Below are 26,848 nucleotides of genomic sequence, written 5' to 3'. Positions count from 1 at the left end.
CCGGAGTGTACACACCATAGGATCTATCCGCAGAAACCCATTTGATGGGATTTATCTGCGGATAGATTCTATGGTGTGTATGGGGCCTTACAATAGTTAAAGGGGTTGTAAAGGTTCATCTTTTATTTTCTAAATTGGTTCCTTTAAAGCGGGGGTTCACCCAAAAATAAATTTTTAACATTACATTCAGCCGAGTTGTCCTAATGACAATCGACTGTTTTTTTTTTTTTTTTTCATACCTTTTTTTTTCGTACCTTATTTCACCGCCGCTTCCGGGTATGTCTTGTCCGGGACTGGGCGTTCCTATCTGATTGACAGGCTTTCGACCGTCGCATACTACGCGTCACGAGTTGCCGAACGTCGGTGCGGCTCTATACGCCGCCTGCGCACCGACGTTCGGCTTCTTTCGCCAACTCGTGACGCGTAGAATGCGACGGTCAGAAGCCTGTCAATCAGATAGGAACGCCCAGTCCTGCGGAAAACATACCCGGAAGCGGCGGTGAAAATACGGTATGTGCAGGGGGAAAAAAACAGCCGATTGTCATTAGGACAACTCGGCTGAATGTAATGTTAAAAATGTATTTTTTGGGTGAACCTCCACTTTAAGCTAGTGCATTGTTGGTTCACTTACCTTTTCCTTCGATTTCCCTTCTAAATGTTTTTTTTCTTTGTTTGAATTCCTCACTTCCTGTTTCTCCTCAGTAAGCTTTCCACCATCATCTGAGTGGTGGAAAGTCATTTAGAACAGCTTACTGACCACCTTACTGAGGAGGAACAGGTAGTGAGAAATTCAGACAAAGAAAACAAAGAAATAAAACATTTAGAAGGGAAATGGAAGGAAAAGGTAAGTGAACCAACAATGCACTAGCTTAAAGGGTCACTAAAGGAAATTTTTTTTTTAGCTGAAATGACTGTTTACAGGGCATAGAGACATAATAGTTAACTGATTCCTTTTAAAAATGATTAAAAATTGATAAAAAAAACAATCATATAATGTGCCTGCAGTGTAGTTTCGTTTTTGCTGTTGTTTGCTGGTTCTCTGATGTACAGAGAGCCACTAGAGGGCAGTCAGCCAATAGAGAGCAGTGATACTTTGTCTAAAACTCCTCAGCACCAATCCAGTTTCGTTTTACACACAGTAATCACACCTCCTTGATTAGTGACCACCGTGAGAAATCTCCCAGTACGTGGTTATCAGGAAACAGGCAACCAGGAAGTGTCCAAAACAGAGAGGATTTACAGCAACATCAAAGCAAAAACGAACAATGAGGACATGAAACCAGGACTGCAGCAAGGTAAAGGAAGCTATTTAGCTAAAAAAAAAAATTCCTTTAGTGTCCCTTTAAAGCAACCTATTTAGAAAATAAAAAACAAACCTTTACAACCCCTTTAAATTGAATTTTAGAGCATTTATCTACGTATATAAGTATAGCGCTACTCCTGTAGGAGCTGCAGGATTACTGTCCAGGTCTTCACAAAACTTCTGCCCTGCAGCCAGGTACACAACAGGCTCATTAACTTTTTCTTCAAGGCCCAGTCTAGGCATGTTGTTATTGTGGTTTTTAATTTTGGAGAACTTGAAAGGGGTTGAGCAAAGTGGTGGGATACTCCAAAAATAAGAACTATGTACACCCTGAGGACTTGGTCTTCCTTTGCAAGCTATAATGAGGTTCGGGATTGAAACAAATAGAAGACTTCAGCATAAGTAGTATTAGTTAGAACAGTGTTTCTCAACTCCAGCCCTCAAGGCGCCCCAACAGGTCATGTTTTCAGGATTTCCCTCCGATGAAACGGCTGTGGTAATTACTAAGGCAGTGAAACTGATCATATCACCTGTGCAAAATAATGGAGAGCCTGAAAACATGACCTGTTGGTGCGCCTTGAGGACTGGAGTTGAGAAACACCGAGTTAGAACCACAAGAGCAGAGTGCCTTTAAAGTGGGAGTTCACCCGAAATTTTTTTTTTAACATTAGATTGATGCTCATTTTGTCAAGAGGAATCGGGTAGTTTTTTAAAAATCAAAGCTGTACTTACCGTTTTAGAGAGCGATCTTCTCCGCCGCTTCCGAGTATGATCATCGGGACTGGGCGTTCCTATTTGATTGACAGGCTTCCGACAGTCGCATACATCGCGTCACGAGTAGCCGAAAGAAGCCGAACGTCGGTGCGGCTCTATACGGCGCCTGCGCACCGACGTTCGGCTACTTTCGGAAAATCGTGACGCTATGTATGTGACCGTCGGAAGCCTGTCGGAAGCCTGTCAATCAAATAGGAACGCCCAGTCCCGCAGCCCATACCCGGAAGCGGCAGAGAAGATCGCTCTTTAAAACGGTAAGTACGGCTTCGATTTAAAAAAATATACCCGATTCCCCTAGACAAAATGAGCCTCAATCTAATGTTAAAAATTAAGTTTTCGGGTGAACCTCCACTTTAAATTGGAGACTATCTGGGTTATTGTTGGGTCATTATTTTGGTGAACAGATCTTTATTAAAAATAGCAGTCTCTGTTAATTCCCAAACTTTACGTTTTTTTTAATACAGATATCTACATTCAAAACTACATAAAAAAAAAAAAAAAAAGTTGAGTTCACATATGTGTGGCTGCGGTTTCCTGCCTGGGGTCTTGTGTGTTCGTGTTTACCGGTTCAGGTGCAATTCAGGTCTGAATTTTTGCCTGAATTTGCACCAGAACCGGACCCAAAAACACACAGGACCCTTTTGCAATTCGCACCTTGGCCGCACCAGACATGTGTGAATCGGCTCCATTGAGAGCTGGTCACACTTGCATGTCATGCAAATTGAATGCGGTAAAAATCTCATCCAATTCGCACATATGTGAACCCTGCCTCAAACATTAAAGCAGTTGTAAACCTTCCTTTCTAAAAAAAAAAAAAAAAAAAAAAAAAAAATGAACATGCCTATATTTACCTGCTCTCTGCTATGGTTTTGCACAGAGCAGCCCTGACCCTCCTCTTCTGGGGTCCCCCGCTGGCACTCCAGGCCTCTCCTCTTCATCAGGTGCCCCCACAGTAAGCAGCTTTCCCTGGGGGAACCTATGCAGGCTCAGCCATTGAGAACCACTGCCCTTGATAAGAATGAGCAGATAATTCTTGTACTACAGAGGGGTACCCAAAGCATTAGTTCAGCTCTAACACGCATGAGCACACATTAAATCACCAGAGGTGTGAGCAGCCTATTGTATTAGGGTGTGCACCCTAAAGCTCAAACACACATCTGTGTGTGTGAATATATATAACACAGTTTACTATGCTTCAGTTATGTATGAACACAGTGAAAGATCAGTACCGATCACCAACTGTGTTCATTCACAAAGGGAAGGAGCGAGAAAATTACATAGGGGCCCAGGAGGCAGGAGGAATCTGTGCCACATGGGGAGGCTAGGGTGTGCCCAAGCCAGTGGCGGTGCATCCATGAGGGCGCACGGGGGCCGCCCCCTCTCTCCAGCCACCCCTTCTATCACCAATAGATAGATTAATGCACTGCATGAATCTATCTATGGCCGCCACTGCCACCCCCTATTTAGGCGCCCGGCCCCTTTTTGCTTTCCTAACACTGAACCGCCTCTCCGCCACTCAGGTGCTCAGGTCTGTTACCCGTCACCTGATAGGCTGAAACGACAGGCGCTGTGATTGGACGCCTATCAGGTGCCCAATCATAGCAGAGGTGGGGTGGGGCACACTGGCAGCATTTGATGGGCACAGTGGGATCATTTGATGGCACACTGGCAGCATTTTATGGGGCACAGTGGGAGCATTTGATATGGCATAGTAGCATTTGATGGGCACAGTGGCAGCATTTAATGGGCACAGCATTTGGGCACAGTGGCTGCGTTTGATGGGAACCGTGGCTGCATTTGTTGGGCACAGTGGCAGCAATTGATGGGAACAGTGGCTGTGTTTGATGGGCAGTGGTGGCAATTGATGGGCACAGTGGCTGTGTTTGACGATACAGTGAGGCTGCACTTGATGGGGGGGGGGGGGGGTTAACATTTTTCAGTTTGTTTGAGCTCCCCAAAAATGTTTGAGCACCAGCCGCACTGGTCTAAGCACACCTGGCACCCCCTGACTGTGTGCACACCTATGAGAATCTCAGATTGAACGATTCCTCATAGGATATACAGTACTCCTTCCTATAGATCTGCAGAGTACAGCCTGATCCCCACACATAAGAATTATTATCAGTCTCCCGGAGATATACACAGTACACAGTGACATGCCCGTCCACGTGATCACCATCACATGCCGCCAGACAGCTGACACTGTACAGCAGTGACGGGGTTAAGTGTCTGACCCGCCCCGTAGGCCGGAGACCCCGCCCCTCTGCGCTGTGAGCTGACATTGTTCCGGAGTCCAAGGGGCTGATGATCGGTAGAATGGCGCTGTCCTCTCTGCCCCGTGTGGAGCAATTATCCTCCCGGGTGATCCGGGTGTTGGGGTGTAACCCGGGCCCCATGACCCTGCAGGGTACCAACACCTACTTGGTGGGCACCGGTCGAAGGTAAACGGAGACGTGTGGTGAATAGAGCGCCCCTATCGGACACATGGTGTAACACATAACACAGCCTAGGACACCTGTAACCACCTGTGTGTGTGGAACGGGCTGTGCACCCAAATATGTGTGAGCGGCGAGTCAATAGAAGATGTATGTATGTTGTCTTCACTGCTGAGAGGGTGTGACTGGCGTGTACAGGGGGTGCAGTATTGTATAGAGGAGGGGGTGACAAATAAATGGGGGGGGGGGAGTAGTGTACAGGAGGGTCCTGTGTAAATGGGGTGGACATGTAGATGGTTGTATAGTGTATGCATTGTACAGGGCCGTAGTAGTGAAGAGGGGTGCATTGTCCAGGGCCGGAGTAGTGTATAGGGGTGCATTGTAAAGGGCCGGAGTAGTGTGGCGGGGTGCATTGTCCAGGGCCGGAGTAGTGTATAGGGGTGCATTGTCCAGGGCCGGAGTAGTGTAGTGGGGTGCATTGTCCAGGGCCGGAGTAGTGTAGTGGGGTGCATTGTCCAGGGCCGGAGTAGTGTAGAGGGGTGCATTGTCCAGGGCCGGAGTAGTTTAGAGGGGTGCAGTGTCCAGGGCCGGAGTAGTGTGAAGGGGTGCATTGTCCAGGGCCAAAGTAGTGTAGAGGGGTGCATTGTCCAGGGCCGGAGTAGTGTAGAGGGGTGCATTGTCCAGGGCCGGAGTAGTGTAGAGGGGTGCATTGTCCAGGGCCGGAGTAGTGTAGAGGGGTGCATTGTCCAGGGCCGGAGTAGTGTAGAGGGGTGCATTGTCCAGGGCCGGAGTAGTGTAGAGGGGTGCATTGTCCAGGGCCGGAGTAGTGTAGAGGGGTGCAGTGTCCAGGGCCGGAGTAGTGTATAGGGGTGCATTGTCCAGGGCCGGAGTAGTGTAGTGGGGTGCATTGTCCAGGGCCGGAGTAGTGTAGAGGGGTGCATTGTCCAGGGCCGGAGTAGTGTAGAGGGGTGCATTGTCCAGGGCCGGAGTAGTGTAGAGGGGTGCATTGTACAGGGCCGGAGTAGTGTAGAGGGGTGCATTGTACAGGGCCGGAGTAGTGTAGAGGGGTGCAATGTCCAGGGCCGGAGTAGTGTAGAGGGGTGCAATGTCCAGGGCCGGAGTAGTGTAGAGGGGTGCATTGTACAGGGCCGGAGTAGTGTAGAGGGGTGCATTGTACAGGGCCGGAGTAGTGTATAGGGGTGCATTGTACAGGGTCGGAGTAGTGAAGAGGGGTGCATTGTCCAGGGCCGGAGTAGTGTATAGGGGTGCATTGTCCAGGGCCGGAGTAGTTTGGAGGGGTGCATTGTCCAGGGCCGGAGTAGTGTATAGGGGTGCATTGTCCAGGGCCGGAGTAGTGTATAGGGGTGCATTGTACAGGGCCGGAGTAGTGTAGAGGGGTGCATTGTCCAGGGCCGGAGTAGTGTATAGGGGTGCATTGTACAGGGCCGGAGTAGTGTAGAGGGGTGCATTGTACAGGGCCGGAGTAGTGTAGAGGGGTGCAGTGTACAGGGCCGGAGTAGTGTGGCGGGGTGCATTGTCCAGGGCCGGAGTAGTGTAGAGGGGTGCATTGTCCAGGGCCGGAGTAGTGTATAGGGGTGCATTGTACAGGGCCGGAGTAGTGTGGCGGGGTGCATTGTCCAGGGCCGGAGTAGTGTAGAGGGGTGCATTGTCCAGGGCCGGAGTAGTGTAGAGGGGTGCAGTGTCCAGGGCCGGAGTAGTGTAGAGGGGTGCATTGTCCAGGGCCGGAGTAGTGTAGAGGGGTGCATTGTCCAGGGCCGGAGTAGTGTAGAGGGGTGCATTGTCCAGGGCCGGAGTAGTGTAGAGGGGTGCATTGTCCAGGGCCGGAGTAGTGTAGAGGGGTGCATTGTCCAGGGCCGGAGTAGTGTAGAGGGGTGCAGTGTCCAGGGCCGGAGTAGTGTAGAGGGGTGCATTGTCCAGGGCCGGAGTAGTGTATAGGGGTGCATTGTCCAGAGCCGGAGTAGTGTATAGGGGTGCATTGTCCAGGGCCGGAGTAGTGTAGAGGGGTGCATTGTCCAGGGCCGGAGTAGTGTAGAGGGGTGCAGTGTCCAGGGCCGGAGTAGTGTAGAGGGGTGCATTGTCCAGGGCCGGAGTAGTGTATAGGGGTGCATTGTCCAGAGCCGGAGTAGTGTATAGGGGTGCATTGTCCAGGGCCGGAGTAGTGTAGAGGGGTGCATTGTCCAGGGCCGGAGTAGTGTAGAGGGGTGCAGTGTCCAGGGCCGGAGTAGTGTAGAGGGGTGCATTGTCCAGGGCCGGAGTAGTGTATAGGGGTGCATTGTCCAGAGCCGGAGTAGTGTATAGGGGTGCATTGTCCAGGGCCAGATTAGTGTAGAGGGGTGCATTGTCCAGGGCCGGAGTAGTGTAGAGGGGTGCATTGTCCAGGGCCGGAGTAGTGTAGAGGGGTGCATTGTCCAGGGCCGGAGTAGTTGAGAGGGGTGCAGTGTGCTTTGCTGTCAATATATGAAGCACTTCCCGTGGATGAACATTAAACTAGATCTTATGGAGCCGTGTAAAGTAAACTATAAATCTTATGTTACCCATACTTGTAGCAATTTAAAATGCTTGCAGTCAGCTTACTATACACGATGGCTGAACAGATCAATGTAATGCCAACAGTTCTCATTGAAGCTGAAACATTTGGCTATGAATTGACACATCAATTTAGTTATTTTTGATAGCTGGTTACATTATGTGTTAAAGTGCATTGAGTTTAATGAACTGTCATTTTGTGACACTTCAATAAAGTAAAAAAAAAGTAAACAGTGCAATGTGTTGTAACAACGCATCACACTAGACAACACACACAAGTGTGCATGTGTTCTAGTATGCAGGCTGGTGTGATTGCACACATAATACCCTAATATAACCTCTATTTGTTTTTGTAGGAGAATACTTATAGATACGGGGGAACCTTCTATTCCAGAATATATCAGCAATTTGAAGCAAGTACTTAATAAATCCAGCATGGCGATCCAGGAAATAATCGTGACTCACTGGCACCATGACCATTCTGGTGGTATAACAGATATATGCAGAGATATCATAAATGGTAGGTACAAAGTCTTTCCCAACCCAAGATGTTCTGAGGGGTGGGGGATTAGAACCTCTGTCAGGTTATTATTGATGTATCTGTCTGTGAGTGGTCACCAAAGGAGACAGAGAGGACCTTTCCCTGACTTTAGAGCAGGGCTCGACAAATCACAATCAATTTTTTTTTTTTTTTTGTGAGCTAACGCCATCTGGTGGTGAGCCGTTGGTATTACAAGTTATTACCACCAGATGTGTATGCTGGCGCCATCTGGTGGTGGCCGTTGGTATTACAAGTTAAGCATTACAAGTTAAACAGCAATTCTAATGTAATTTTTCTTCTTCCCTCTAATTAGAACCCCCAAACATTATATATATATTTTTTATCCTAACACCCTAGAGAATAAAATGGCGATCGTTGCAATACTTTCTGTCACGCCGTATTTGCGCAGCGGACTTACAAGTGCACTTTTTTGGGGAAAAAATTACACTTTTTTTAATAAAAAAATAAGACAACAGTAAAGGTATCCCCATTTTTTTTAATATTATTAAAAATAATGTTAGGGCGATTAAATTGATACCCAACATGTCACGCTTCAAAATTACGTCCGCTTGTGGAATGGCGACAAACTTTTACCCTTTAAAATCACCATAGGCGACGTTTAAAAAACTCTACAGGTTGCATGTTTTGAGTTACAGAGGAGGTCTAGGGCTAGAATTATTGCTCTCGCTCTACCAATCGTGGCGATACCTCACATGTGTGTTTTGAACACCGTTTACATATGCGGTCTCTGCTCACGTATGTGTTCGCTTCTGCGCGCAAGCTCGTCGGGACGGGGCGCGTTTTCTGGCTCCTAACTTTTTTAGCTGGCTCCTAGATTCCAAGCAAATTTGTCAACCCCTGCTTTAGAGAGATTTTATCTTACTTCCTATTGTCTCTACAGAACACGAAGTGAAGAGAAATTTCACTAATGGGACACGTGGCAAAAAAACTGACAGAGATTTTAATTAATTATTCCCTAATCTATCCAAAATTAACCTTGAAGTGTTACAAAACCCACAACAGTAAAATCAGTCTGTATATGCAGCAAAGTATGCTTGTTATACTCACTGGAAGGGGTTAATCCTCTGCATTGAGTAAAAAGGCTGTTTGATACTGTCTTCTCTTTTTCTCCCCTTCTTCTTCAGTCCCCAAATCTATCTGCCGATAGAACTGAGGTTCGGGGGCAAGCTGCACATGCTCAGTTTGGTGTGGTGGGAGAGTGCATGTGATTAGCACAGGGCCAATCAGCACTGTCCAGGCAGGAGGTCAAGGGGGCTGCAGTTTCATAGGACAATCAAGGGAGAAATCCTCCTACAAGCTTTACTTCGACACTGATAAAAGTCATAAGACTGCTCTAACTGCTGATGAGAAAAGGTATTTAGCAGTTTATTTTTCTGTGTACGGTGGGAGACTAGATATAGGGAATGCAGGGTCCTGGGTTTAGTAACACTTTAAGTGATCTAAGTCAGTGTTTCTCAACTCCAGTCTTCAAGGTGCCCCAACAGGTCATGTTTTTAGGCTTTCCATTATTTTGCACAGGTGATTTGATCAATTTCACAGACTTGGTAATTACCACAGTTATTTCATCTGAGGGAAATCCTGCAAACATGACCTGTTGGGGCGCCTTGAGGACTGGAGTTAAAGGGTTTGTAAAGGAATTTTTTTTTTATCTTAATAGCTTTCTTTACCTTAATGCAGTGCTGTTTTCATGTCCTCATTGTTCGTTTTTGCTCTCAAGTTGCTGTAATTCTTCTCTGATCTCCACACTTCCTGGTTGTCTGTTTCCTGATAACCACAGTGCTGGGAGCTTTTTATCTGTGGTCACTAACTTCAAGGAGGTGTGATTACTGTGTGTCTAAAACCCCTCAGCACCAATCGGTTTTCCAAACCATCATTGCCCTGTATTGGCTCTGTGGCTCTGTACAGCAGAGAGACAGGAAACAACATGCAAAAATGAAACTAGAAACTACAGGTACATTATATGATTGATTTTTATCTATTTTTAATCGTTTTTAAAAAGGAATCAGTTAACTATTATGGGGGGTAATCCACAAAAGGGATAGGCCGGCGTATCTACTGTTACGCCGTCGTATCCCTGTTTCTATCTATGGAACTGATCCACAGAATCAGTTTACCATAGATAGGCAGAAGATCCGACATGTGTAATTGAATTACACTGGGCCAGATTCATGTACAATGGCGCATCTTTGGACCGGCGTAGTGCATCTTTTTTACACTACGCCGGACCAGCGTGGAGAGGCAGGTAGGGTATTCACAAAGCACTTGTGCCTAACTTTGCACCGGCCTAACTTAATTTCCTCGGCGTAAGTGGAAGTGGGTGTTACCTTATGCAAATGATGTTCTGAACGTGGAGCAGTGATTTACGCCCGGCGTATCTTGAACGGAGCATGCTCAGTACGTTCGTTCCCTTCTGAGCATGCTCACAACTATGCCGGCCCAACTTACAGAGATACGCCGGCCCAACTTACACCCAGCCGATGCAAATGTACATCCAGTTTTATTCCCCCCCCAGGGAAGGTACATTTGCTGTGAGATGGCTGCTCCCGTTCCCCACAGGCAGAGGAGGAAAAAAAACTTTAACACCCAGGAGATGTCAGCCCTCATAACAGCAATGGAGACTTATGACCAGGGCCGCCATCAGGGGGGTATAGGCAGTACACCTGTAAGGGGCCCGGGGGTCCCCAGGGGCCCAGATGGGAACCCCCCTTTTTTTTTTTATATATATATTTTTTTTTATATATTTGTAATTATATTTTTTTGATGGACAAGAAGGCCTGGCTTGCAGTCTCTGCTCTAATTCATTTCAAAGGTGTTCTATCGAGTTGAGGTCAGGACTCTGTGCAGGCCAGTCAAGTTCCTCCACCCCAAACTTGCTCATCCATGTCTTTATGGACCTTGCTTTGTGCATTGGTGTGCAGTCATGTTGGAGCAGGGAGGGGCAATCCCCAAACTGTTCCCACAAAGTTGGGAGCATGAAATTGTCCAAAATGTCTTGGTATGCTGACGCCTTAAGAGTTCCCTTCAATGGAACTAAGGGGCCAACCCAACCCCTGAAAAACAACCCCCCACCATAATCCCCCCTTTCATCAAATGATTTGGACCAGTCCACAAAGCAAGGATAACAAAAACCTGGGGAATGCCCAGGGAAAAACCAAGCCTACTTACAAAGCAAGGACCATAAAGACATAAAGACATAAATGAGTGAGTTTGGGGTGGAGGAACTGGACTGGCCTGCACAGAGTCCTGACCTCAACACCTTTGGGATCGAATATTCCGATGGATGTGTTTTGTCGTATAATCAAACCGTCTGTACGCTCCATCGGACAAAAGAGCAGAAAAACTACGTAGTTTCGTGAATGTTGGCTGAAAAAGTTCTGCCGTCTGTATGCAGAACAAGTTCACGGCCAGTGCCTTTCGGACAAAAATATATATATATAATTATTATTATCATTGCCATCTGGGGCCCTGGTGGCCTCCGGACCTTTAAGGGGGTTCCCATCCGGGCCATCCGGGCACTCTCCAGCTGACTTGAGCAAGTCTGGTGTAAAGTTACCCCTGCTTTATAAAGGGTAACTTTCCGCTGCAAACCAGAGTTACACGCACCGGGAGTAGCCTGTGCCGGCAATTCGTAATTTGCTGAATCGGACCAACTCCCTCATTTGCATATTTAAAATAGAAAAACCAGGGCCGCGCTAGTTCAGACCAGCGTAAATGGGCGCCCACGCCGCACCGGCGTGGAAAGGTCCAAACGAAAAAAAAAAATCTACGTTACGGCGTAATATTGTTTGCTGAATACGGCGCGGAGATACGCCGGCGCAAATTGGCATTTACGCCGCGCATCTCAGTCTACACCGGCGGAAATTGTTCCTGAATCTACCCCACTGTCGGATCTGTCGGATCTTAAGGATGCAATTCTAAGCCGGCCGCTAGGTGGCGAGGCCATTGCGGCCGGCCTAGAATATGCAAATGAACACTTACGGCGATCCACGAACGTTCCGACGGCCCCGTCGCTCTAAATCTACGTAGTTTATGTCGAGTTACGCCGCGTAAAACTAGGGCTGAGCCCTAGTTCTCTTAAGCCATGTTAAGTATGGCCGTCGTTCCCGCGTCAAAATTTAAATTCTACGTCGTTTGCGTAAGACGTTCGTGAATGGCGCTGGACGACATTTACGTTAACGTCTAAGCAAATGACGTCGGAGCGACGTCAGTTAGCGCAACGCACGTCGGGTAAGTTACCCGACGGAGCATGCGCAGTACGTCCGGCGCGGGAGCGCGCCTAATTTAAATGGGAGTCGGCCCATTAGATTCGGCACGCCTTGCGCCGGACACATTTAAGTTACACCGCCGCAAATTTCAAGGTAAGTGCTTTGTGGATCGGGCAAAATTTTGCGGCGGTGTAACTTAAATCGGAAGATTTAAGTTGCGCCCGATATTTGTGGATTTGGCCCTATGTCTCTATACCCTGTAAACAGTTATTTCAGCAAAACATTTTTTTTATTTACAACTCCTTTAAGAAACACTGATCTAAGTGTTAGTTTAAGAAAAATTACAGTCGCCCCGCAAAAAATATTATATAGCATATGCAACTACACCAGACATTTATTTTATTTATTGTAATGTTAGAGGATAAGTTCACCTCTGGGAACATGTTTTAAGTTTTTCAGTAAAACAAGAGAAATAAGGCAGTACAGAGTTCCACCCATTTTTTAATGTGGCCACTTAACAGGTTCCCAGTGCTGTCTGTAGTGACAGTCAAAGTTAAAGTTCTGCGAATGGGAGAACTACAAGTACCAACAGCCTTTGCAGCTGTCGGCTTGTTGTTCTCAATGGACTACCTGTGTGCTGTTGAGCTTTCTAGGTAGTTCATTGATGCTACCTGTCAGAGTGTAACTGCCTGTCTTTACGTGGTACGAGCACACAGCTTACACAGGCAGTCTTCAGGAGTCCTGCATTGTACCCACATTCTGCAATGCTTTTCAAGGCTCCTAGTAAAAATTTTTTTTTTTTTTTTTACCTGCTAAAGGATGTGCAGTTATTATTTTTAAAAGTGAACTTATCCTTTAAAATGGCTCTAAAGGCAAAAGTTTTTTTTTGTTACAATAAGGCATTCTCTGCATTAAGGTAAAAAAAACTTTGAGTGCAGCTTCCCCCCCCCCCCCCCCAATCTTGATCCAGCAATGTGCACAAGAGCAGACAGAGGCTCTCTTAGCACTCCCTCCTCCTTGGACAGAGAGATAGCAGCAGGAGTTATTGGCTGCTGTCAAGCACAACCAGTGGGGAGAGAGGGGGGCGGGGCGAGTCGAGCCGGCTCTGTGTATCAATAGACACACAGGGCTGGCTCGGGAGCAAGCACGGGCGAGTGCCCCCGTAGCCACTGGCTTGCTATGGGGGTACTCAATGGAGGAAGGAGCCAGAAATGCAGGCGGGGAACCCAAGATAAAGAGAAACCATTACACAGAGCAGGTGAGTATAACATGTTTGTCATTTAAAAAAAAAAAAAAACAACTGAATGTTTGTTTACAATCACTTTAACATTACCCTTGCTTCCAATTCATGGTTTCCTAATGCTGACAAAATTGTGAATGTCCTGTCTTTAAAATCTATCAATTTTGGGGTGTTTGTACTGGGAGAGTTCTGGTTCCTGGTGTAATATATATATATATATTTTTTTTATATAGCAAAGTACTAGTAATTGCTCATAGAGTGTATATTATGTAAATATAAACCAAAACATTGTCATTCTTTAGTTGTTTTATACATAGAATCATTTTAAGAAAGAAGTTAATAGTTGTTCTTGTCATAGACTCTGGTGTTTGCGTTAGTAAACTTCCGAGGAATCCACACAAAGAAGAGGTCATCGGCACAGGAGAGCAAAAGTACAAATATCTGAAAGATGGAGATATGATAGCGACTGAGGGAGCTACACTGAAGTAAGCGCACTGACATTTACAAGATATGTATGAACTGTTTACAATGCAGAAAAAAAACTACTACTGCTACTTCAGAATCTTTTCCAGATACCACACACACCCCTACCAGAAACTGGGAATGCCATTAGGTTAGGTTGCCAGAGACAGCAATAGGAGAAGTTCTAAACCTTTTGGGGCAGATCCACAAAAGAATTACGCCGGCGTATCTATTGATACGCCGTGTAATTTAAAATTTCCCGCGTCGTATCTTTGTTTTGTATCTACAAAACAAGATACGACTGCATCTCGGATCGATCCGACAGGCGTACGTCTTCGTACGCCGTCGGATCGTAGATGCATTTTTCCCCTCCCGTCTTTCAGGACAGCCCACAATTGAGAGATACTCCTCCTCTTCCTCTAGGAAACACTGCGCCAGCCCATAAATTTCTCACTCCCCCTGCCAGACCTCAGTATTAGTGTTTCCTCCGGTGGGGAGACACTGTGCATGGGAACCTAGGCCAATTCAGGCAGAGGACTGAGGCCATCTATTTTACCTTAAGGAAGCAGAGGCTTCCAGGTGAATCCTGGTGCGGTGCAGGCCCACCATTAGCCACCCCTTCCACGCCGAGCGCGGCTCCTGGTTGCGGGGGACCCCTATCTCGTCCAGCGGGGCGCAGCGGGGGGGACATCCAGGCTCGCCCTGTACTACAGGCCGCAAAGAATTTTTTTGAACCGAGCGGGCTGGACGGCGGGTGACGTCATTTCCGGCGTAGAGCGGATGTCTCCCCTTTGAACCGCGACTTCCGGTTCCGGGTCGCGGTGCTGATAGGAGGTCCGGGCGGACGCTGGAGGGAGTCGGATCTCGCACAGGCGAGGAGAAAACTCTCAGCAAGCAGCCACCTGCAGTCATGTCGGCAGCATCTCCAGAGCCAGCCCTGACAACTGACGCTACCTCCAGCGAGCCTAAGGTAAGGGTACCCTGGGGAGGGGCGCTCTCTAGCTTAGGTTTGCCTCTCCATGTAGGGTTCAATGCATGGGGAGGCAAGCCCCCTGGGTGGCCAGGGGAGGGGGAGTCCTTAGTCCCAGGGTTTATAGGGGGCTAGGTGCACTCCCAGGGTTGTAACCAAATTTTTTTAAATTTTTTAAATTTTTTAAATTTTTTATAACTGTTGTTTTCTGCCCTTTCTGTGTTTCAGAAAGCCATTGAAAAAACGGGAAGTGGAAGGCATAGCTCAAAAAGGAAGTGTGCCTCCTGTAGGGATGTCCTCCCAGAAACATGGACTAAGGTCCTATGTAGGGATTGCATTCAATCCCTGGTCAGGGAAAATGAATTAGAACAGGAGTCAGGACTTGCAGCCTCTGTTAAAGAACTGTCATCCACGTTCTCCTCATTCAAATCTCTGTTTGAGAGGTTACAGCCTTTGGCTGTCCCTACCCAGGTTACAACCCAGCCACAGGCTCAGGGTCCTGCTCCTGTCATACCCATTGCAGCAGATATGGCAGATGTTTCCGCAGGCCCTTCCCAAGAGGAACAGGTTCCTCCAGATAGTGCCACCTCTGATTCTCAAGAGGGGTCAGAGGGAGAGGACCAGGACGGGGAGTCCAGGAAGCCCTCTAGGTACAAATTGTCACTGGATGAGGTAGAGGACCTCTTAGGGGCAGTTTACACAACCCTTGGTATCCAAACCGACAAGAAACCTCTTACCCTCCATGATCGAATGTACAGGGGTCTGGAGGAGCAAGAGAGAAAGGTCTTCCCAGTACATGATATACTGGTTGAGACCATTAAGAAGGAGTGGCAGGATCCTGAAAGGAAACCCTTTTTTTCTAGATCCCTAAAGAGGAGATTCCCTTTCTCAGAGGATCCTTTATCTGTTTGGAACAAAAGCCCCAAATTAGACGCCGCCTTCTCCCAAGTGTCCAGGAACACGGATTTAGCGTTCGAGGACATGGGGGTTTTGTCCGATGCTATGGACAAAAGAATGGATTCCCTATTAAAGAAATGTTGGGATTCTACTATGGGGAATCTTAAACCAGAACTTGCCGTCACAGTAATGGCTCGCAATCTGGAGCATTGGCTCTCTAAAATTCAGGAGCACATTGAAGCTGGTACGGATAAGGAAACTATTTTAGCCTCCTTCCCTACTATCCTGCAAGGAGTCGCTTATATAGCGGATGCCTCAGCGGAGTCAGTCCGCATGTCGGCCAGATCGGCGGTTCTGGCTAACTCAGCCAGAAGGGCCCTCTGGCTCAAGACTTGGACTGGCGACAGCGCCTCTAAATCCAAGTTATGTGGTATTCCCTTCACAGGGGACCTGCTTTTTGGCCCAGGCCTTGAAGCAGTACTAGACCGCACGGCGGACAAAAAGAAAGCCTTTCCTCCTAAAAAGAGAGTCACAGTACAGGCAGGAAGGGGGTTTCGTCCGCATAAGCAAAAAGGGGCCAAACCAGCAGGCCAAAAGAAGGTTTGGACCCCCAGGGGCAGAGGCAGAGGTGGAGCGATTTTTCACCCTCCTGTCCAGCCCCCTAAAAACCCATGACTTGTTAGTCAGGGTGGGAGGAAGACTGGGGACCTTTCTCCCACAATGGGAATCAATCTCCCCAAACCAGTTTGTCCTGGCGGTCATAAGAGGGGGATACCGACTGGAATTTTCATCACCTCCCCCCCAGAGATACCTAGTCACCCATCTACCCAGGGACAAGGAGAAATCCGAAGCCTTGTTGGGAGCTCTAAGGGAACTAGAGGATCAGAGTGTCATCCTCAGAGTTCCAAGGGCAGAGGAAGGAAGGGGATTTTATTCACACATCTTTGTGGTAAAGAAGCCCTCGGGAAAATACAGGTTAATCCTAAACCTAAAACCTCTGAACAGATCCATTTCATACAGGAAATTCCGTATGGAATCAATTTATACAGTCAGAGCCCTCCTTCCCCTAAATTGTTTCATGGTATCTCTGGACCTCAGAGACGCATACTTACACGTCCCGATCGCGGAGAATTCTCAGAGTTATCTGCGATTGGCCGTGGACCTAGAGGGAACGATTGTACACCTCCAGTTCCAGGCTCTGCCATTCGGGCTATCCTCCTCGCCCCGGATTTTTACCAAAATCCTGGCAGAACCCTTAGCGTTTCTGCGACTTCAGGGAATATCCATCATAGCCTATCTGGACGACCTGCTACTTTTCGCAGCCTCGCCAGAGCAGCTATCCAGGGACCTGGAAGTGACCAAGAAGGTTCTAACAGACCTAGGGTGGTTACTGAACCTAGACAAGTCCAGTTTAATTCCATCCCAACAGATCACTTACCTAGGGTACCTGCTGGACTCTACTCTCTCAAGAGTGTTCCTCCCGGTAGAGAAAGTCAGGAAATTGGACAGAGCAGTAGCTTCCCTCCAAAACAATCAACAAAGGTCCCTGATGTCAACGCTAGGTCTGCTGACATCTGCCCTCCCAGCCGTACAGTGGGCAGGGATTCACTTTCGCCCACTGCAGGCCTTCCTACTAAGGGTCTGGGATCACAGCCTAGAAGCCCTAGACTCCTTGATTCTAGTACCCCTTCAGGTAAAAAGATCCCTCTGGTGGTGGAGAAAGGCCACCAACATAACCCAAGGACGTCTGTGGATTATCCCGGTGTCTCGGGTGGTAACCACAGACGCAAGCGGCAAGGGCTGGGGAGCGCACCTGGGATCCCTTCCAGCGCAGGGTACCTGGGGTCTCCAAGATCTAAAAAGATCTTCCAATTGGAAGGAGCTGAGGGCAGTGGGCCTAGCCCTCAGGTTCTTTCAGGAGGAACTCCAGGGGCACCACATTCAGGTGAGATCGGACAATTCATCGGCCGTAGCCTATTTAAACAAGCAGGGCGGCACGAGAAGCGAAAGTTTGTCGGTCCTGACAGCAGAGATTCTGGGCTGGGCCGAGATCCACACCCTCTCCCTTTCGGCGGTCTTTCTGAGGGGAGAAAGAAACGTAACAGCAGACTTCCTCAGTCGGAGGCAGCTGAGGGAGGGCGAGTGGACCCTCAACCAGGAGGTCTTTCATCTCCTGAACAAGAGATGGGGAACTCTGGAGGTGGACCTCTTCGCCTCAAGAGAAAATGCGAAGATCCCCTGTTTCTTCTCCCTGAACAAAGGAGAAGGAGCAAGGGGAGTGGATGCCCTGTCCCAAAGCTGGAAGTTCGGAAGATGCTATGCATTCCCACCTCCGGTACTTCTTCCAGCAGTACTGAGAAAATTCCAATCAGAGCACACCTCTCTAGTCCTGGTAGCTCCTTACTGGCCCAAGAGGGCATGGTTCTCAGTCCTCAAACAGTTAGCGGCAGAACCACCCTTATTTCTACCTCAGCGGGAGGATCTTCTATCACAGGGCCCAGTCCTATGTCCACAAGTCCACAGGTGGAGACTAGCAGCGTGGCTACTGAGGAAGCCATACTAAGATCCAAGGGATTTTCCGAAGGTTTAATTGCCACCCTCCTTAATAGTAGAAAAAAGGAGACCCGCAAAATTTACAAGAAGGTTTGGCTTCGTTTCAACGAATGGTGTGTAAATTGCCCCTGTTCTGTACAAAGCCCCACGGCTGTCTTAGAATTTCTTCAGTGTGGGGCAGATAAGGGTCTTTCGGTTAGCACCCTTAAAGGGCAGGTTTCGGCACTTACGGTGTATTTAGAAAAACCTCTGGCCACCAGTCCCTGGATAGTCAGGTTCTTTAAAGCACTATCCAGACAGAGACCAGCTCGAGGGCCACCCTTCCCCAGTTGGGACCTGTCTCTGGTATTGCGTACCCTAACGGGTACTCCCTTTGAGCCCTTAGATAATTGTTCTCTAAGGGATTTAACCTTAAAAACAGCTTTTTTGGTTGCAGTGACCACTGCTAGGAGGGTCAGCGAGCTAGAAGCTCTATCGATCAGACCCCCTTTTTGTGTTATTTTCCCGGATCGGGTCGTTTTCAAGACCGATCCAGCCTTTCTTCCTAAAGTGACTTCAAAGTTTCACAGGAGTCAAGATATAGTTTTACCCTCTTTTTGTTCCAACCCTTCGGGGGAAAGGGAACGACGTTTCAGTACGTTGGATGTTAGGAGAAGTATCCTACATTATTTAGAGGTGACTAAACCGTTTAGACGGTCAGACTCACTATTTGTTTTATTTTCTGGAACCAGGAAGGGATGCAAAGCATCCAGGCGCACTATTGCCAGGTGGCTAAGACTAAGCATTGAGCAAGCATACACTTTGGCTGGTAGGGATATCCCTACAGGAATTAAAGCACACTCCACTCGAGCGCTGGCAACCTCTCAAGCAGAAAGAGCGGGAGCAACGCCGGAACAGATTTGCAAAGCAGCAACATGGTCCAGCTACACCACCTTCGTTAAACACTACAGGGTGGACCTGGTTTCGGCAGGTGAGCAAGCCTTTGGACGAAAGGTTTTGCAAGCCATAGTCCCACCCTAGTTGGTAAGTTCTCGGTTATCCTCTCAATTGTGGGCTGTCCTGAAAGACGGGAGGGGAAAAATAGAGTTACGTACCGGTAACGTCTTTTCCAGTAGTCTTTCAGGACAGCCCTGGGTACCCACCCGAATAGAGGAAGTCTGATTTCAAGACCAGGACATGATGTTGATATGTAATTGTATGTTATTAACATGTTCTTGTGTCTCCCCAGCTGACCGGAGGTGCTCGTATAAATACTGAGGTCTGGCAGGGGGAGTGAGAAATTTATGGGCTGGCGCAGTGTTTCCTAGAGGAAGAGGAGGAGTATCTCTCAATTGTGGGCTGTCCTGAAAGACTACTGGAAAAGACGTTACCGGTACGTAACTCTATTTTTTCCGCCGGCCGCTAGGTGTCGTTTCCGTCTAATTCCACGTTGAGTATGCAAATTAGCTAGTTACGGCGATCCACGAACGTACGTCCGTCCGGCCGGCGCATTTTTTTACGTAGTTTGCGTAATAGTTACCCCTGCTATTATGAGGCGTACTCAATGTTAAGTATGGGCGTCGTTCCCGCGTCGAATTTTGAAATGTTTACGTTGTTTGCGTAAATCGTTCGCGAATAGGGATTTGCGTAGAATGACATCACCGTCGGAAGCATTGGTTTGTTCCGGTTTATTTTCGAGCATGCGCACTGGGATACCCCCACGGACGGCGCATACGCCGTTAAAAAAAAGTTGTTTACGTCTGGTCACGACGTATTTACATAAAACACGCCCCCATCACATCCATTTGAATTCCGCGCCCTTACGCCGCCAAAGATACACTACGCCGCCGTAACTTACGGCACAAATTCTTTGAGGATTCAAAAAAAAAGTTACGGCGGCGTAGTGTATCTTAGATACGCTACGCCCGGCGTATTAATGCGCCGTTCTATGTGGATCTGCCCCTTTGTGTGTTATCCATTCCGTTATGACTCTCGGCAATTCTATGGGCCGGCCCTCTCTCTTCACCTTTCCCGATCTTGTACTGCTTCTATTGGTTGTTATGGTTTAGCTGGTGTTGGCTTTTATGGTATCTAACCATGGCGTTCTTTGGTGGCCTGGCTCTCTTTTGCCACTAACCAATTTAGGAATAATTGCCTTCTCCAGTGAGTTCTCATCTCATGGCATGTTTGAAATCGGTAAACCCAAATTTTATATTGCCGTCCAGTACAACATCTCTGCTGTACATGGAATGTTCGGGGGGACTTTTCCAATATCATAGCTCAATCACCTGAATGTTCCCCTTGTCTGGTTTTTCATGGTCTAACTTTAACAAATGTAGGTTAGTATGAGGAGGACAATGGCGGTTGCATTTGTTTTGCGATTTTTTTTTTTCCATGTTCGGTTCACACTCATTGTCGTTGTGCAACTTGGGTGCAATACAACGCTTTATTTCAAGGCTACGAAGACCATTTCGCTCAATCTTCAGTCCCAGGAAAAATAATGTATGCGTGATTTCAATCTCCTCACTGTTAATTGCTGTTTTGATGTATCCATTCCTTGTAATGGTCATAATCTTGGTCTTTCTGGCGTTCAAGAAGAGGCCAAACTTCTCGCTTTGTTCTTTGATACGTTTTATCAGACGTTGAAGGAATGTAGGCCTTCATCGGTTTCTGCAGGAGGATCACGTAATCGGTGTCTCTATTATTATTATTATTATTAAAGCGGAACTAAACCCTCTTATGCCATCTTGGCCTCTGTTTGATCTTCAACTGCCATGATGCTGCACATGTGATCAGATATGACTCCAACCATTGGATGGTTTGAGAGTTTGTTGAAGACAACCAATGTGACAGTTGCATTCCCAGCACCTGCCAGAATGTAATGATTTTTGAAACTGTTAAATCAATGGGCTTAGTTCCATTTTTAAGATTTCTTTCCGCAATCCATTTTTTTTTGTTCATTTTTCCAGACAAACTAACATAGAAACAACCCACCAGAGCATGTCTGGGCAAGAAATACAGTTGGCAAACCATTAACAAGAAAATAGAAGTACATTTGACAAAATATGTGACAGCAGGTACTCGCAAGTATCACAAACATTAGACCCTTTCACACTGAGGTTTTTTTCAAGGGCCAAAAATAGCGCCTGAAAAACGCCTCCTCTGTCAACCCAATGTGGTTTGACACTGGGGCACTGCGCTGGCAGGACGTTAAAAAAAGTCCTGCAAGCAGCATCTTTGGGGCAGTGGAGGAGCGGTGTATACACCCACTGCCCATTAAAAAGGAATGGGTGACGCTGCCGAAGCGCCTGCAAAGAGCTTCGGCAGCGGTGTTACACAGGCACATTTAACTCTTTCGGCCGCTAGCGGGGGTTAAAAGCGTCCTGCTAGTGGCCGAATAGCGCCGCTAAAACAGCGGTAAAGCGCTAAAACTGCCCGCAGCTTCGTGTGAAAGGGCTCTAGAGCAAGTAGAAGTTGTTAAATAAAGCAATTAAATCACCAAGATGCCAAATGTGACCATATATTGTCAAATTGACATTGTAAAGATAAGTATACCTCTCAAAGCCATTACATCTGTTCTGTTCACAAATCTACTTGCCCGCTGGGAGAGGGATTGAGAACATCCATTTTATAGCTATTCTTTTATGAGCCACAAGGATCCATGAATGGCAAGTGATGTGTTTTCATCAGGGGAATATCCCAGGATACATACATGTCTGAAGATCAGCCACCAGGTTTGTACCAAAGACGCCATTAAACGTCAAAATCAAACCCTCCCAGTACCTGTGAAGTTTGGAGCAAGACTACAGGAGATATATCATGGTGCTATGTAGGTGACTGCATCTGTAACAGCTGGAATCACTATGTATGCTAATTATATGCAAAAATATGCAAATTTACTAAAAAAATTTATTTTTCAAACTCCATCTTCCTCCTGATAATTTTTTTTCTAAACGCTACCTACGCTAATAACTCAGTTCATGGGAGTGAATGTTATGCCCTGTACACACGATCGGTTCATCCGATGAAAAGGGTCTGATGGATTTTTTCATCAGATATCCGATGAAGCTGACTTTCACCAGTCGTGCCTACACACCATCGGTTAAAAAAACGATCGTTTCAGAATGCGGTGACGTAAAACACGACGACGTGCTGAAAAAAATGAAGTTCACTGCTTCCGAGCATGCGTCGACTTGATTCTGAGCATGCGTGGATTTTTAACCGATGGACGTGCCCACAGACAATCGTTTTTTTCTATCGGTTAGTTAACCACTTCCAGACCTTAGGTGTTTTTCAGATTCGGTGTTTGCAAGACTAAAACATTTTTTTCTGCTAGAAAATTACTTAAAACCCCCAAACATTATATATTTTTTTTTCTAACACCCTAGAGAATAAAATAGTGGTCATTCCAATACTTTTTGTCACACCGTATTTGCGCAGCGGTCTTACAAGCGCACTTTTTTTGGAAAAAATTCACTTTTTTGAATTAAAAAATAAGACAACAATAAATTTGGCCCAATTGTTTTATATATTTTGAAAGATAATGTTACGCCGAGTAAAATGATGCCCAACATGTCACGCTTAAAAATTGCGCCCGCTCGTGGCATGGCGTCAAACTTTTACCCTTAAAAATCTTGATAGGCGACGTTTAAAAAATTCTACAGGTTGCATTTTTTGAGTTACAGAGTAGGCCTAAGGCTAAAATTATTGCTCTCGCTCTAACGATCGCGGCGATACCTCACTTGTGTGGCTTGAATACCGTTTTCATATGTCGGCGCTACTCGCGTATGCGTTCGCTTCTACGCGCGAGCTCGTCGGGACGGGGCGCTTTAAAAAAAATTTTTTTTGCTTTTCGCATTTATTTTTATTTATTTTAGAATTTTTAACACTGAAAAAAATAAATAAATAAATAAATAAATTATCACTTTTATTCCTATTACAAGGAATGTAAACATCCCTTGTAATAGAAAAAAGCATGACAGGTCCTCTTAAATATGAGATCTGGGGTCAAAAAGACCTCAGATCTCATATTTGGGCTTAAATGCAAAAAATAGAAAAAAAATAAAAAATGTCATTTTTTCAAATGACCAAAAAAAAAATTTGTCTCTTTAAGAGGCTGGGCGGGACTGACGTTTTGACGTCACTTCCGCCCAGCCGAGCTATGGGGACGGGCGAAGGAGATTTTTCCTTCAGTCTCGTCCCCGCTCACCAGCCGACAGCATCCGATCCCCTCCGCCGCTACCGACGGCTCCGGTAAGTGGCGGAGAGCGGCGGGAGGGGGGGGGGGGCCCTCTCCCGCCACCGATAACGGCGATCTCGCGGAGACCGCCATTATCGGATTCCAGACCGCGCACACTAAAGATGGATACCTCGGTTGTGACAGCAGCTGCTGCCGTTACCGAGATATCCGTCTTTAAAAATAGGACGTACATCGTCGTGCGCAGGTCTGGAAGTGGTTAACCATCAGATAATTTTAAAACAAGTTCCTATTTTTTTAACCGATGGATAAATAACCGATGGGGCCCACACACGATCGGTTAGTCTGATGAAAACGGTCCATCAGACCGTTTTCATCAGACAAACCGATCGTGTGTACGCGGCATTAGGCTCTGTGTGGATTGTGACAGCATTGTCAGTTCAGTGAGGGAGTAGGACGCTTCCCGACGAGTCTGCTCTCTCCAGGGACCAGACAGATAGCCAGCTAGACACCGCAGACAGGCTCCTACAATCTTTGCTGCATGAATCAACTTGCAGCCCATAGGACCGGCTCCTTCCTTCCCTTCGTGGGCCCCTTTCTTCAGGTAAGACCCTGTCTTTCAGGGCCATCTTTCCACCCCCAGGAATCGCTAGTGACCGTCCTTTTCAGGACAGCCACTCCAGCGATCCAAATTGCGGCTGTTTACCTTCTCTTAGAGCCACATGCACCCCAATCAGTCACCCATAATCACCCCGGCCACCCGCCGCGCATAGCAGCGCTTTTTTCTGGCGATCTGCGGCTCTTTCCCGCATCCGCGCCAGACCAGGCCTTATTCACGGCCGCCGCAATTAGGAAAGACTGCGGCTTCAGCCGCGGCCTAGCGGCGCGCCGCAAAAAGGAGCACTGACAGCCTGGACATTTTCCTGGAATTGTCAGGGATCATCCCCCTATCCCTGGAGGATCCCATCCTCCCCTGGATTAACAACCAGCTCATACCCACCAAGCCAAACAGCCCCCAAACCTGAGGCCTGTGGCCCGGTCGGCGGCCATCTTGGTACTCCTCAGCTACAGTGACACCCTTCTTCCCCCCCTTCCCCCTCCCATTCCAAACAGTACTTGATCCAGGGTTTCGTCCGATCGCCTTTCAGGGATCAGGAAGGAATTTTTTTCCCTGCGGCAGCAAATTGGCTTAGCACTGCCAGGGTTTTTTTGCCTTCCTCTGGACCAAGGCCAAGCGAGAGGATTCAGCGAATCTTCCCTCTATTGCAATTAATCCCCCCCCCCCCCCCAGTGACTGGCAACAATGGTTAAACTGCGATACTCTGCAGAAACGATTTGGGGTCTGAGACAATTCGCAACAGTATTACCAGCCGTCACCAAAAAGGCCTTAAAAATAGACCAACTTTTGAGATTCGATCAACGATCGACCATCAAAAATTTCAACCATTTAACCCAGCTCAAGCACATATCATGTGCTTTGATCAACACAAGATCGGCAGTAAAACACCGATCAGAAATCCACGATTTCTTACTACAAAACGATCTAGACTGCCTCTTTATCACAGAAAGCTGGCTCTCAGACGACTGCAACACCATTCTTGGAGAATTGGTGCCAGAAAATTATCGAATTATAACGGAAAACAGAATAGGGCAAAGAGGAGGAGGCCTGGCGGTGATCCATAAGTTTCATATTGCAATCACTAAGCCGGTCCTTCAAAATCCTCTTCCATTTATGGAAACCCTTACTCTTCAACTGCAAACAAACCCCCAGGAGACTGCTCACATTCTCCTCTGCTATAGGCCACCCGGGCCAAAATCGCAGCTTCTACCATCATTAACGGAGTTCATATCCACTTATACCCTTAACAGCAAACATCTTTTGCTGCTCGGGGACTTCAATCTGTGGGCCAACTCCTCACAGGATCCCATTGCGGATGCCTGCATCGACCACCTGGAAGGGTTAGGACTACAGCAACTTATATGCGGACCCATGCATGCTTCAGGTCACACACTCGACCTAATTTTCAGACAAAATCTGAAAATAAACATTTTGGGAAATGAACCTTTGCCATGGACAGACCACCATGCAATTAGTTTCATAATTTCCAAAATTCCACCAGTTATAAAAGCACCCAAGCCGGTGACAATACACTGGGCTAGATCTCAGAAGAAGCTCCATTCGGAACTCTTCAAATCTACCTTGGGAAACCGAATCGAAACTATTCATCCTCAGTTAACAGCCTCAGATACACTGGATGCCATAAATGCAGCTCTGCTACAATCAGCCGACTTAGTAGCACCGAAACGCAAAGTCCGCATCCGGAAAAAATAGTCCGGCTGGTTCAACAACCAGCTGTCCCTACTGAAGCAAGAGCGCAGAAGGGCGGAAGCCGCCTGGAAAAGAAGCCCTTCAGAAGATCACCTCATCATCTACAAGGCAATAACAACACAATATCATAAAGAAATCTTCAAAGCCAAGAAACATCATTTTTCTATGATGATTAACAGCGCCATGAACCGCCCCCGAGAACTCTTCAAGATGGTCACCCAGACCATGAATCCGGGATGTCTTGAAGTCCCCAATTCAGACACCCAAGAGTTCTGTAATGAACTATCGGATTTCTTCATCGACAAAATCAAAAGAATCCGGGTAAGTATTCTGCAAAATAATACCCCCCTCAGCCCCCTCTTCAATCAACCACAAAACACCAACAGAAACCTTCTACAATCAACTAAGTTCACTCTGGAACCCATCTCCATCGATACCACCAAAAATATAATTTGTGCGTTGCGGAACAGCACAGCACCCAATGACATCATTCCCACCAAGCTGCTGAAGGAATGCGCCGACATTCTGGCGCCTTCCATCACATAGCTTATAAATCAGTCATTTAAGGAAGGCATAGTGCCTTCCCTGCTGAAAGAGGGCACAATCCAGCCCATCTTGAAAAAACCTAACTTGGATCCCAAGGACCCAACTCACCGCCGCCCCATAACAGGCCTAAATATTCTCTCCAAGATAATGGAGAAAATAGTGGTACAACAGCTGCAACAGCATCTGGATACCCACAATCTACTCGATCCATTTCAATCAGGTTTCCGTCCCGGACACGGGACAGAAACGGCCTTACTCAAAATATGGGACGATGCCCTCGAGGCCGCAGACGAGGGAGAATCCTGTCTCCTGGTTCTGCTGGACCTAAGCGCAGCCTTTGACACAGTAGACCACAAAATGTTACTGATGCGACTGGCCGAGGTAGCCAGAATCGCAGAAGGTGATTTACCATGGTTTTCCTCCTTTCTTGAAAACCGATCACAAACAGTGAAACTGGGATCTTTCACGTCGGAAAAATGCACGGTGCCATGTGGAGTCCCCCAAGGATCCCCCCTGTCACCGGTACTGTTCAACATCCATCTTCGCCCTCTCTTTGATATTATCAGTAGCCAAGAACTACTTTATCACTTTTTATGCAGACGATACGCAATTGTATTTTCGCATCTGCAACAAAAAGGATCATCATCTCAGTTTAGAGAAATGTCTCTCTTTTCGATAGAAAACTGGATGACTAAGAGTTATCTTAAACTCAACAGTTCCAAAACAGAACTTCTTATGTTTTACGCCAGCCGAAAGAGTCAACTGGCAACAACCTGGACACCGCCGCCCATTCTGGGCCAAAGCATCACCCCTAGCTCCAAAGTCAAAAGTCTAGGAGTCATTTTTGAC

General features: G+C 47.2%; 1 protein-coding gene across 1 annotated transcript in view; it reads left to right on the top strand.

The window, feature by feature from the left end:
- The first annotated feature begins 4,318 nt into the window (after positions 1 to 4,318).
- Positions 4,319 to 26,848, top strand: part of LACTB2 (lactamase beta 2) — a 38,000-nt gene continuing 15,470 nt past the window's right edge. The window contains exons 1-3 of the mRNA XM_040354393.1: positions 4,319 to 4,518; positions 7,416 to 7,579; positions 13,425 to 13,551. Of these exons, the coding sequence (XP_040210327.1) occupies positions 4,382 to 4,518; positions 7,416 to 7,579; positions 13,425 to 13,551 (428 nt within the window). The 5' untranslated portion in view covers positions 4,319 to 4,381. The remainder of the gene's footprint in view (positions 4,519 to 7,415; positions 7,580 to 13,424; positions 13,552 to 26,848) is intronic.

Source organism: Rana temporaria, chromosome 5 (genome assembly GCF_905171775.1).
Source record: "Rana temporaria chromosome 5, aRanTem1.1, whole genome shotgun sequence".
Taxonomy (NCBI): domain Eukaryota; kingdom Metazoa; phylum Chordata; class Amphibia; order Anura; family Ranidae; genus Rana; species Rana temporaria.
The sequence above is the reverse complement of the archived record's forward strand: the minus strand, read 5'-3'. Positions and strand labels throughout refer to the sequence as shown.